The sequence below is a fragment of the Plectrocnemia conspersa genome, unplaced genomic scaffold (assembly GCF_051122295.1).
Source record: "Plectrocnemia conspersa isolate PC_06_02 unplaced genomic scaffold, ASM5112229v1 ptg000012l, whole genome shotgun sequence".
In the NCBI taxonomy this organism is placed as follows: domain Eukaryota; kingdom Metazoa; phylum Arthropoda; class Insecta; order Trichoptera; family Polycentropodidae; genus Plectrocnemia; species Plectrocnemia conspersa.
Window position 1 is genome coordinate 7985686 of NW_028277176.1, and position 14849 is coordinate 8000534.

The 14849-nt window shown below is 28.7% G+C and overlaps 1 protein-coding gene across 1 annotated transcript; it reads right to left on the reverse strand.

Annotated features, from left to right (window-relative positions):
• Positions 1 to 398: 398 nt before the first annotated feature.
• Positions 399 to 13142, reverse strand: LOC148228100 (uncharacterized). Its single transcript, XM_088200175.1, has 6 exons — positions 12979 to 13142; positions 5558 to 5613; positions 3589 to 4953; positions 1346 to 1778; positions 1159 to 1273; positions 399 to 1053 (listed from the first exon to the last, which is right to left on the reverse strand). Exons 1-6 carry the CDS (start codon positions 12997 to 12999, stop codon positions 764 to 766), a joined length of 2280 nt encoding a protein of 759 aa, XP_088056301.1. The 5' UTR covers positions 13000 to 13142; the 3' UTR covers positions 399 to 763.
• Between the last annotated feature and the right edge of the window lie 1707 nt (positions 13143 to 14849).

Consider the following 14849-nt stretch of genomic DNA (forward strand, 5'->3'; position numbering starts at 1 on the left):
TGTTCTAAAATTATAATATAATACGATTCACATTTGAGTAAAATATTAATAAAATGATTTTATCTTCACTTTAAAAGATAATTTAGGTAGATTTCTAAATATAAATAATATATTTTATATTTTTGACAACACTTATTTTTTTTCATAGGTTTTCATGGAGTGTTTTATTTTTTTAAATATAATAATAATAATATATAGTTCAGACTGACTGATTAACTTAGTTTAGATAATTACAATATAACATAAATCTGATTAAAACTACGCCAAGTACTGTAAGAAACTACATTGACATTTTTTTAAGTTGCGTCACGAAATAAATTCATTTAAAATTATAGCATTACTATAAATAGAAATAAAGGTTTTGTATAAAATTAAAAACATATATTTAAAAAATGTAATAGTATAAAAAATATTTTATTAAACAACATTATCGTGTTATACACAATTACATAAAATGAGTATTATGATTATTAATTAAAAATATTAATCCGCACATAAAAAAACGAAAACATTTAGGACGAAATGCAAAATGAACATTATACATTGAAATATTACAATTTTACATTAGTGACAATATGCCTACATATATTATATACAAAAGTGCAATTCTTGGCAAGGATGGGGGCGTCTTAAATGGCAAAAATGTATTGTAAATTATGATAACCATCTCGATTCTCAAATTTATTGTAATCGACAATGACAAATAAAATGTTGGGTTTACATCTCGTCTGTTGCTTTTCATTATTTTTAAAATATATTTAATTTAAATTGCATAGTGGATTGGATAATATGCTGAAGCTAGTTGATTATATTGATATTCTGGATATTGTAAATAATGGACTTGTTGTGTTTGAGCAGTTTCGACTCTCTCTGGTGCCTTTCTTGCGGATAATGGTATTTTATTCCCCAATCCTATAGGACCAACTTTGTTAGGATCTACGCCAGCGATTGCTGTTGCTACAGGTCTAGCTATAGCTAAGCCACCAGGTCCTACTACAGCAGTAGCTACCGGTTTGCTAGAAGCTACTCCTCCTTCTCCGGCGATTGCTATTCCTAAAAAAATAGATTTGATTGTTGTCAAATGTCAAAGAGATAATTTATATGATGTCAAGGCGAACCGTTGGTATTATAAGTATATAAAAATATAAATGCACTAACCGACTGGTTTTGCTTCTGCTACAGATGCGGAGTCCGATGGGGGGGTAATTTGCACGGAATCCTGGCCATCGGGCTCAGTTCCGGTTTCGGCAGTATCTGAAGGTTCTTCGCCTACCTATATTGATAAAAATAAAAATATTAAAATATTATTAAAATGCATATTTAATATAAATATAAAAAAACTTAAGTCTTCTTCGTCATCGTTGAAATCTTGCTTCCTGTTTCCGACATCTTTATACGGCTTCTTGTTTAAGAACAACTGAGAAAGATCATGTCCTTCTGATACGCCAATTTTAGCTAAATTTTGAGCAGACTCTCCCAGAATAGATAAGTTTGAAGCATATACATTTTGATCGTCTTTTTTGAATTGTCCCGTCTTCTTCGTCCTTTCTTGTAGTTCGATCAACTTTTGAGCGGCCGAGTGGATGTTATACAAATTGTTTGCAAAATGTTGCATGTTTATCATATTAAATTGACTGGAAGGATCGACTAGAGTGGCCTTATCTGGTACTATGACTTGACTCAATATATCGCCTCTGGAATCCTTGCTGATTTGCAAAACTTGTCCTTTAGCGCCTCCGTAGAACGGCAGATTAACAACGTTCGCTGGTTGAAGCCACCTTATAAAAAATATTTAATTTAACTATAATTATTACATTACATTATGTTATATATATTAAATAAAAATTAATTAAAAATTTTAATATTTATTTACAAATAAAATATAATACATTTTTATTGCACTTAGAATCACATTTTACTATGAATACATTGTTCTATTCAAAATAATCAACTATTAGATCAGATTGTGCGTGAGCTGTGCCACCAGGACCAGCAATAGCAACTGCTTTAGGATTAAATATTATATCTACATCTCTTCCTTGTTTTACAATCGCTCTAGCTATAGGATTCGATACAGCTGTTCCTCTAGCTTCCGCTGTCGAAGAAGCTTCAGGGCTCAATATTAAAACTTGTCTTTGTTTTGAGCCCATTACAGTATCCTTCTCTGGTCTGATACTAATCAAAGTTTGCGAGTTCCTTTCTTGGATCGATTGTGGCATAGCTTTTAAATTGCCAGCGCTTTGGAAAATCGTAGGAGCTCCTCTCACTAAATACAAGTTAGTACTTTTAATTATTCTTTGAGCCATTTTTGGTGCTATTTCGCCATATCCGGACGTCAATGTTGGCGACCAATGACGAAATGAAGGGATCCAGTATCTGAGAAGTGAAAAAATGCCTTCCCTCAGATAAACACAATTGTCGGATTACATGCAATTATATCTATCATGCAAAGCTTTTTCTAAAAAAAACTTCAACGACATCTACGAAACAACACTAAAATTAAAACAATTAAATAAATAAAACAATGGTTTTAAGTAATGATTGCGTTTATTCAACAAGTTAACAATAAAACATTTTTATGTAACAAAAACAACGCTTTGGTGTAATGTGTTACGATTATTACAATAAAATTAGTAGACTGAAAAATCAAGCTAAATAATTATTAAAAGGCAAGCAATCATTTTAAGCCATATTAAATTACAGTACAATTATGTTATAATGATCTTCTCAAAATATCAAATAATCATAAAATTAACTAGCCAGTATCACTGAAATCAATACTGAAAATTTAAACATCCATAATTTTGTTTGGTTTGATTAAATTTGTTAATGTCAGAAGAACAGGAGCAACAAAAATCTGGACAATATAATAAATAACAAATAGTCATAAAAAAATATTTATTGACATTAAAACTTTCGCCATTTTATTCGTGTGTCTAACTGTAAATTTTGTTGAACATTTCATGTGAAAGAAACAGGTCTAAGAAAATATCTTGATAAATAAAAATAACAGCACAGTTTTTCTTTCAATTATTTTATGCAGCATTATATTAAATTACAATTATGTTATGATGGGATTAACTTTTTTAGGGATAACTGCATAATAAAGCAACTTTGCTCTCACTAGTATGATCCATGATCAACTCAAAATATCAAGCAACCTATTTGATATACTACTTGAAGTAATCATTAAAAACTAATCATTGTTACTTTAATCATTACTAACAAATCTGTACTTCCACTATTTTGTTAGAGTATCTAATAAATAAATAAAGCTTAACTGAATGTTTTTATAAAAAATCATATTAAAACAGATAGATCAAAATAACAACACAGTTTTTTTGTCCTTTCTCAGGCTACTGGTATGAAAGTTAAAATCTAATCTATATCACAAGTTTATGTCTAACTTAAAATTAACAAATATTTATACACTATTATGGTTATCATATATAAAAAAAATAATACTAAATTATTTCAGCCTCGTCACTAAAATATTATTTCTAGTGTGACATTCTGGTTTAATGAACACTGTTTTTAACAAGTATATTACAAAATTAATACAGCATTTTACACAAATAAGATCATATTAATTGAATATCAGTATTGGAAGGGTTTCGGTAAATCGACGGACCAGTGGCCACAATTTTGCCACCTTCAGGTACAAATATCTTCTTAAATGTTGAATTTTCATCTTTGTACACATACTCTCCTTTGATCTCTCTTTGATCGACACCATCAATTTCTGGATCAGTGATCTGATGTTTCGATAACTTCTCAATCAGTCTATTAAGATCAAAGTCTTCAGGAAGTGAAATTATTTTAGCACCGGGACCAGCGATGGCAACTCCATTCGGTTTGGTATATGCCACACCATCAGGTCCTACGATAGCTGTGCCACCACCACCTGCTGTGGCGATTCCTCCTGGACCAGCTATAGCGACACCTCCCTGTCTGACTCTCAATCTTTTGATGAAAAATCCCGGATTTGTGACGGCATCAGGTCTTCTATTAGCGATTCGAAACAACTTGTTATCTGGAATATCAGATTCTAAATTTTGAGATGAAGCAGAAGGTGGTTTTAAGACAAAATCTAAAACTTTACTATCTCCTTCTTCGGTGAAATTTAAAGCATTGGAGTTTGGATAACCGAAGAGACTTTTCTTTTCAGTTTTAAGATCTTCAGCTGTGTTTCCAATATTTTTAATAGGCAATACCTCTACATTTTTTCCAAATCGATTATCACTCATGAACGGAATAATTTTATTATTGATTTTTCTGGAACGTTTGTTAAACACAAACGGATTGTAACGGACCATGTCTGTGATTCCATTCACTAAAGTTATAAGCTGATCTCTGAACATCATTGGAAAATATTGAGAAAATTGTAAAGGCCACTGCCTATTAATCGGATAATTTTGATACATCATATTCGGCACTGGATTTAAAACAATCGGAACAGGATATTTCTTATGCAGATAATAAGGTTTTGGTAAACCGTTTCTATTTATGTTTGAATAATAAGTATGGATATGATATCTATTTGGAACTTGATATAATGGTAACTCTTGTATAGTATATGATGGCTTTAATGCAGGGGCGAAGTAATTAACATCTTTAATTACTTTCTGTTTGATTTCTTGAGGTAGTTCATTTGTAATTTCAGTATGTTTTAATGTATCTACTTCGGTTGAACTATCACAATCTATATTAGGTTCTGTTGCTTCTAACGTTGTACTCTCATCTATAAAAGTTGTTGTTTCGATATCATTGTCTATTATTGTTACTGTGGTTTCTTCGGCATCGTTTAATATTTCAACATTTATTTTTTTAATCTTATTCAAAATATCTTCAGTCAAAAGTTCAGCATCTTTTTCATTTATCGGCAATTCTTTAAGATATTCTTTAGTGTTAATCTCTTCAGATGGCATTTGAACGATACGCTGCTTTTCAATGCTGAAAAAATATAACATTTCACTGGAATTATTTTGAATATTATAAATAAAAAAATAATTAGTTTATTAATATCTATATATAATTTGACTTACCTCTTTTATTTAAAGACGTAATCTTCTCACACTTATAGTTTCACTAGCAAATAAACCGATTTTAATAAAGCATAAAATCGCAAATCAAATTAAAGAGGTAAATCATTATGCTTTCGATGTATTAGTGTTGTTAATATTCATTTATAAAGTCAATGTTTGACTGATGTATGAGAAATTCATTGGAATGCAGTCAAGTTCATCAAATATGGAAATAAGGTTAAACCCCTCGATATCGAATACATAATTTTTTTGCTTGTTTTAATTAAAAGATTAAGCCTGTCATAGGCGTGTTTTTAATAAGTGGATATTTCACATCTCGCGTACCGTTGAAATAGCATATCGTGACAGAACTTCTGATATGACAATTATTTATGTAATGGAATTAATTCATTTCGTCTTCATTTAAATTCATCACGATTTATACATACGTTATACAAATGTTAAATTTATATGGGTGACATATGAAATTTATTACACGAGTTGGTATAGAAGTAACATTTTTTTATACTCACTGGACATTTTGTGGAAATGATGATGCGAAGTTTGCTAATATCAGCAGCGAAGCAATCTGAAAAATGTGATAATTAATATTAGAAAAGTATAGATTTATAAATGGAATTAATTCTTTTTTTATATTTGAAACTAAATTTAATTGGTTTAATGGTATGAATAGAATACGTATACTCAAAATAAATAATAAACAAGTATTACACACAAAAGCCCTCGTTACGACCAGAAAATCACATAAATAACACGAGTTTTGTTTTTACTGTAAATATTCTCCGTCATTGAAAGAATATTTCCTTGTCGCGGATATAATAAATCACCGGATTCACAAGATTCCCGTGGCTGTATTCGATCTTGGACTATGTCGCTTTATAAAGGCGTATATACCTATTTCACTGAAAGGAGTACATATATTGGCTGGATGGTTGCTGCATGATTGTGATTGATCAGCAAGCTTTGCAGCCCTGGACTCCGATGAAGAGAGCGCAGACACAAGCAGTACCCTCGACAAATCAACAGAAGCCCATCGCCCGCAGACAACATACTGTCATGGGCGCTCAAATCCCGAGAGGGACTCCCACGAACATCATTTCTGCGCCAGTTTCTCCACCACCGCTCGGAGAAAACATCTCGCCATTTATCGTCTGTTGCAATTTTTATAGAACTCTAACTAGATTCCTTTAAGCGTCTTACTGGCTACTTTATTTAAATTTGAAGAAATGTTAAAAAGTACACGCGATTACTTTTCAATCGTTTTATTACAAATTTTGTTATAGGCCTCGATTTACACGGTTTCCTGGAACGTATCTAGCACGAAAATCAAAAGATGAGTGTTAAACTGACTAAAGGTTTACTATAATATGTTTATTATAAATTATAATTATAAGTTATTCATAACCAATGATTATATTATAAGTAAATTATTTATTGTGTTTTATAAAAAACAAAAATTGAAAATCAATTTGAGGTTCAAATACATGTATATAGCCTAAATTTACATATATTATAAAATCAGCATGTGGAGTCTTCAAAAAGTCTTAGGAAAGAAAAAAACAATCAGTAATATTTACTATTAAAATTAAAAAATCGTTCTAAAAATCTTTTTTATTTAGTGGCAAAAACCCTATTCCGAATAACTTTAAATGTATCTATCTGTAAAATCCGTTAAGCGTGATTTAAAATTTGTCATGATTACTCATTACAGCGTGATAAAACTAATTAGTACAAATATGTGTGACTTGCAGAACAAGTGTATTCGTCACGCCAGTTTTAAAATTGACCTTAACAAAAGACAGTCGGTGACTCAATGGATCAATACCAATAAGTCAGAGTAATGTAGGCATTAAATATCCAAATTACCAGTGCCCAGTGACAGCTTTGCCAATTCTCCCAATGTTTTAATTAAGGTCATCACGCTTTAGCATAAACCCATTCTTATAAGAAAAGTAACATAGAACAATATTCTACAATCTGCTTCCGCCCCCAAATCGTCTCATTAGCCCGAGAGTAGGAAAGAATAAAAGCACTTCCCTAATCATGGTTTCCGACTCTGAATCGGATGAAACCGTTAAGCAAAAAAATCGCGACAGACTATTTATTTTAAAGTTATTTTAAAAAATAATTTATATAAAATTAATTGCAATTATATTCATCAACGTGTAACTTAAAATTTGTACATAAAACAGTGTTTATTTTATTATTAATAATTATAAAGCATATCTAAAAAACAAACATACAAAAAAAAAATTTCTAGATAAAAAGATTTTATTTTAACTTATTTTTTTTAAAGTATACTAACATATGGTTATACGTATATAGTATATAAATTATAGTTTTAGAATATATATTATCAATATAATTTAGAGTAGAAATTCTTAAAATGTTTAATATTGAATTGTTACGGGTTGATTTAGAATCGATAAAATATATATATAAAGAATTATTATAAAAGCTACATAGTTATATTTACAAGTTTTTAATTTATACATGTCAGTAGGTGTTTGTATTATATAATTATATTCACATTTTATGGTTTAATGATCTGCAGACAGTTTTTTTTTTATATTGGTATTATCTATTTTTCATGTACTTAGTTCATTAAGAGGTTTTAAAAAAGGTCTAATGTTATGTTAATGTATCTAATTAGATATATGTATTATTGTTATAAATAAATATGAATGCTTAATAACACAACTAAAAGCATAAGTTATTTTTGTCGATTGTCGACGAGCAATAAAGTTTGAGAGAAAATACATTTAGGATATTCTACATAATTACACGATAAAAAGCTACAATTGAACAAATGTGCATTACAGACAAGTTATATTTAAAACAATCAAGTACAAGACTTTTGAGTAAGCAATGGCCCTGACAGATTTTTGAAATCCATGAAGAAGTTTGACTTTTTAGGAAATTCCACATAATTGATCATTAGAAAGCGTTATTTTAAACAATGGTGGTTTACAAACAAACACTCAAGAACCAAACACAAATAATGACCAAAAAGACTATCAAAAACTATAAACAATAATCACAGCATCTGAAATTTCGCAACAGTTTGTTAACGGTAGTAACTAAATATTGTACAAATTAATGAATATCGTATTGGTCATAGAAATGGTCATAGAGACTCTCATGCATTTCAAGAGCCCTCGCATCAACAAAGACTTTTTTAAAGCCACTTGTCTAGCATCAGAACTGCAAAGTAGTGGTAAACTTTTGCTCAAAGGCCTCATTAAGCAACGTATTACCATACCAAATTTTCAGCGTAAAATTTGTCACCGAAGTTTTCGCACTGACCGTATTTAAATACGTGACTAAGAGGTTAGTGAACTTCTTACTAAAAATATTTATATTATATGGCCACCGAACCTGAACTATCTTATCCACATACTTAAACGTTAACTTAACATAATCCCACATTAATCTCATAAGACATGAAATAGCAACGTATTAGGTGAATTACTTTCCAATTATGTCGTTGCGCAAAGAGTTTAGATTACCGTTATGAGTAACGTCTTCGATTCAGCTCACATCTTGTGTATTGCACATTGAAAAAAATGAGCCAAGCTTTATTTCATTCACATTTCGGCGTTGGATAATATTTTTAATGATATTCGCGACAGGCATTCGGTAGAATGTAGACCGTACGTGTGTGACACCCAACTGGCACACATAAATGAGAATATAATGGTGACCGAGAATTGATTAACACCTCGAGGATACGTGAGTTTACTTTAACTGTGATTGTTTGCAAAATTTTACGTTTGCATTGGATGCTAATGAGCGCTTGTTTGTAATAAAAAAACACGAACGCGTCTCCGTAATATGTGTAACTAACTGTCTGTAAAGAATTTGCACGCGATTGCAACGAATAATGATTTTTTTGGGTTGTCTGGATTTTTGACCAAAATTAGTTATATAATATACTTTGTGAATATAAAAATATAAATCAGATGGTTAATTATCTTTTAATGTTATATGAAGTTAACATTTTTTAACTAATACTTTGAGAATATTGACTAATGCATGTTAGACTTTAACACAACGATGATATGCGTTGCTAGATATGAAAAAAATGGAATATCAACATTATTTTTCATAATATATATTTAATGAGAAATAATAGAGTTGGAATTGTTTATAATTATCAACTGTTTATATAATATTAACATTATTTATTTTATTGCCTTCTTCCAAGTAATTATCGCTATTTTCCTACAAAGTTCTTTAACTATTTTTATTTTGGCAAATATTTCCAAATATTCATTAGATATATTTTTAATATATTTTAAAAGCTATATTTATAATGATAAATAGAAGTTATGTATTTTTAAACTTTTAACGGCTACCAGTAATGGATTATTTTGATGAAATTAAATTTGATTATATATTTTATGTCATAATTTAATAACCCATATAAATTTTGTGGCAAAAAATGTAAAGTTCTACGCCGATTAAAAATAATTGTATTATAATATTTACTTCACATCGTATATTTTTTTATAATCAGAAATTAACTTTCCTGTTAAAAATTTTTTCACAAAAATGTATAATTTGTGATAAATAGCAATAAAAAAATCTACCTACTAGATTTTTAATCTAGGCCTGGCTGTGATTTTGCCCTATATGCTCATAAATTCGCGCTTTGAGCTCGAAACCATGCGTTTTTGCTTATATAACCCACAACTCATAATTTAAAATTATTTTTATTCTCTGTTTTGAGAAAAAAATATTTATCAAATAAAAATGTTGATAGGATATGAAACATGAAGTGGGGGGTCAATTTGCTTGACCACAAAAACTAAGCGACACTCTTCCACCGAGGGCAATACATTCTTTAGTGGAGCGCAACTAGGCGACGACGACCAGCGGCGCCTCAGCCGCCGATCTCTCGTATCATTGTAATAACTATGTAATTGTAACTATAACATCAATAAACAATTACAAAAACCAACCTCTTTGAATTATTAAAAAATGCAAATTTTATAGCGTAACTCAATGAAAGCCCCCATACATGTTTTGAAATCTGCCTAAACCCACACCAAGTGCTTTCTACTAATCTGATTGTAGTTTTAGATTAATAAAGCAAAGATAAAGCCGATTAGAGTAGTTTGAAAAATTGGAAACAAATTTTGTCATTCAAATACTTTTTTGTCATTATAATCTTTCAAGAACGCATGAATATTTTCAAACATCTGGCACGGACCCACCCTTTCTTATGCTGCAGTAATAAAACATTTTTGAAAATGGTATAAATTTAGTTTTTAACATAAAAAAGACACATATAAGAGCTCGATCGATACCCGCAAATTTATAACATAAGACTATTAAAAAAACACTGAAGCTTACTAAGAAAAACTAATGCAGTAAATAATACATGCATATTGATTCATAATATATTTGTCGAAAAATTTGAGGTTGTAAACTATTTTAATCGCGAAAGTTTTAGTTTCAATATTATATAATTATATCAAAATAAAAATATTTGTACATGTTACAGTCAATGAAATATGTACATAAACATATGTATATGAGTACATTAGTAATGTAAATATTTGTCATTGTATTCAAATAGCTAATAACCTACTAAATCCTAGCTCGTGGAATTCGTGTGATTTAATGAATTGATAATGAACTTGAACTCGCGTTTCATTTTCGCTCGCGCACGCTCTCTAAATATCATCAGTTATGTAAATTTAACGTCTAATTATGAGTCGAATAAGTATGTGGAACACGTCAAAAAAACCCACGATTCTATGTTCCGATATGGTATTGACAGTACCGTCTGACATTAAGAAGCAAGAGGAATTGCTACCGAGATCAATGTCCTGGTAACACCTGTAGATTTATGTGTTAAACATCGACAATGCTTGTATATGTGTTTCGAATGGAGACATAAATCGATTTTGATTAATAATATCGATGTTGGGAGATTGCTATGATTGGATTTTAGTAAGCAAATCGCCGACAAAAATTAAGGGGCGGCTTTAATGTGAGGTAATGATCACGATTGTAATTTGTAGAATGATATCTAGTAAATGTATTTTATATAAAAAATAGAGGAAAAAATCTATACATGTTATTTTCGTTAAAATGCTAATATATGTATGAATAATAAATACAAATTGTATCAAAAAGACGGTTCTAAATAAATATGTTTTTATAATTATATTACATATATTACTAATTTAGAATAATTTTTAACAGTTATATAACATGATTAGCATCGAATATATGTCGCTTGAATTTAGTTGCTGTTTTTATCATAAAAAATATAAAATAAATGTGGGTAGCTAAAAAGTTGATTTAATTTATGATAATGGTATATATCAAAAATAATATTATGTGAAAAAAATCATCATGATATGTTTTAAGAGTTGTTTAAATTTTACTATTTTGTGATAGTCTCATTTATAAGAATTTAATTTTTATTTACAGTCTGTATATTATAGTAGGTAATTATTAGACAATGATCAATTTATCGTAAAGCACTGACTTTTTCGCTTATTTATTGCCATTATAATAAATAATATATTCAGTCTAATCTTAGAAGATAGCTTATCTCGTAGTATATATTTTATGATTATTAAGCGATTCTAATGTTACACTGAACTTGATAATTTATTATATGTGTTATTGATTAAAATAATTTATAATGCATAAATATATTTTATATTAATTTGAAGGTCAATTTTAAGCTCTGTATTATAAATATGTATTTTTAAAATATACAATGCCAAAATATAAATTAATAATACAGTGAAATATATTCTTTTAAATTAAATAAAAATTCTGGTTTATAAACATATAAAATAATCTGAAATAAGAGTATAGTAATACCAAGATAAAATTATTGAATTAATATCAGTGTTTGTAATTACATTGAGAAAAAAGTGACTTTTATTCTGTTAAATTAAAAGAGTGAGTGACAATGAATTTGTATAATGAACAATGAGCAATATGTAATATCTTAATCACAAACTAATGTAAATAAAGTATCTGGTCTTTGTGTCAATAAAAAAATATTTTTTAATTATTAATATCAAATCTTTATCGCTCCACTAAATGATATTTTATTGAATAGACTATTAGGTAAAAAACACATATTATGTAATACATAAAGACCTTAAAAATCTTTTATAAAACATGAAATAAATAGTATCAAGTTATTGCTTTCAAAAAAAGTCGTATGAAAAAAGTACAGAAAATATTACGAAAATTTAAACTATTAATTCTGTAAAAATAAAGACATTGAAATATTCTTTAGAACCCAACTTTTTTACATATTACGATCACAAAAACATATATTTTCAACATCATTGACACTTATGAGTTATGAGCTTTTATAAAATGTTTAATGATTATATAAATATATTTTACATTATTTTTAATCTTATAAAAAAAATATGTTAATTATATGTGTTTTTATAATAAATAGATGCAATGTGGGTGTTTAAATATAAGTCACTTACTCTCAGATAACAATAAAACTTTACGAGACAAATACATTTTAAGTGGGATGATGATGATGATAACATAAATTCAAGAAAGCCTTGAGATTTTTTCTTTTATCTGCTTTTTTTAGTCATACAATTACAGCTTCATTTAAAATTAAAATCATATTTTCAGATGAAGATTTCATCTTGCAGAATCATTAAAGTCATCGAACTCTCCTGACCTTGCTTCCCTCATCCTCAACTATAATATTATCTTTACGACCTATGAATTAAAGGAGCAAGGCTATAATTTCTAGCGCCTATAATATTATCATAATGTCTGTTGGGGGCGGTAAAAATGCGATTTAATTAAACGTTAGCCAAATATTTGTACATTACATTTACATTGCAAATACATGGAGAGCTTTTAAGGATGAATTAAATTTTCTTAAAATAAATAAAAAATATATAATGGACACTTATCTTACCGATATAATATTCTGCCACATATTGATAGTCGTATTATTTAATTCACTCCAAAAATAAATGTTATTAACTGACTAGTCAGATATGGTCAAGTTTCTATCCTCGCACTGAACTTGCTCCGGTTGTATTGGCAATACGACTGCTCGTCAGTAGTGTGACACATCAGTTTATAAATTTAACAGCTAGGAGCCTTAGAGAGGGGACCTCCTTTTTAGACGAACACGATAGAAACTTCCTTTTCAATCTGATGCAATTCTGAAGATGTATATAATGGAAAGGGAGACCCTGGTCGAGGCCAAGATCACGTAATACATCTAAACTGAATCAAACGATAAAATATTTATATAATTTATCAGGATTTTATAATCAATTTATATGATTCGGTCGTTTAATAAGCTACGTATGTGTACTAAATCATTTTAGTTGAAAGGCATAACTAAGGATTGCTTTCATTAATTTGGCTTAAAACCTATCGTGTCCGTTTCGCCTTGACATTTATGCGAATTTATTTGAAAGACTCCAACGTAGTTGGAGAAATGTCAAACTAGAGTGCCATTAAAGGCACTGATAGCATTTATCATTATGATACATATTTCAACAAACATTGTTTTGATTGAGATTAACAAAAAAATTCTTTGGATAATAAATGATTATTTTTATATTCATAAACTCGTTTTACAAATGGATTTTGTATCATAAATGTAGATGAAAGAGGCCGATGAACTATGCAGATATTCATCATCATCATCGTCTTTATAAAAGGAATTTATTATTTTAGCCGATGTTGATTTTAATAACTCGTTTGATAACATAAAATTTAGTAACAAAATTGATTAAAAATATATCTTTACGACAGTTGATGCAATATATACAATTTAGGATGTGATGTAGCTTATGCTGTCATAAATGTATGCCTTTTTAAATATATTAACTCTTGGATCTAAACTAGTTGCTATAAAAAGATGAGAGGTATTTTTATTAGACGGAACTATTTTGTTTTAGAAATGGAAATGCGGGCGAATGATGTGTGCAGTAAATAGATATTATAGTAAAGACACTGTATCGTAAATCTTTCAGATCTCATCTTAAAAATCAAGCATTTAAAAAAAACTTATCAAGTTTTAAATATCATACAACATGCCGATTTGACTATATTATATATGTATATATTTGGTCCTTTCTACATATGTAGCTATGCTTTATAATCGATTATTTTAATTTTAAAACAGTTCATAGTTAATATTTAACATTATATATTATTTATATACTATATTTTCGATCAAGTTAATTACTTATAATTTATTTAGTAATATGTACTATGCTTGTGGTTTAATAACTGGTCAATATTGTTTTTATTTACATAAAACATAAAAATAAACAACAGAAAGAAGACAACCTTGAAGATGCTCCAGACTCGACCTTCATATAGGGCAGATGATCTCAATTTATATGGTCTGCTTTTTTAAAACAAGAACACGTCATTACTAAAGGTATTGTCAAGAAAACAGAAAATAAACAAAACTTTACGGGTACATACTTTCTAATTTACATACACATATGGTGGTTTTAGTTAAGGTTTTGTCAACTTCTGAACTTCATTTTCATACTCGAACAATCCAGAAAGAAGAGTGTTTGATATGATATAATATTATAATAATTGCAATTTAATTTAAACTCATTCAATAAAATTAAGCACTTTTAGAATCATCGCCTTAGATATACTAAATATGTCTATGTCATCTGCATACGAGAGTAATATATGTTATTCTCTCGAATAAACTATATCCTCGACTATTACTAAATCATAAATTTTCATTACTGATCCCAGAGATATATAACCTTTAAAAATTGTTTATTTTACACATTTTTAATA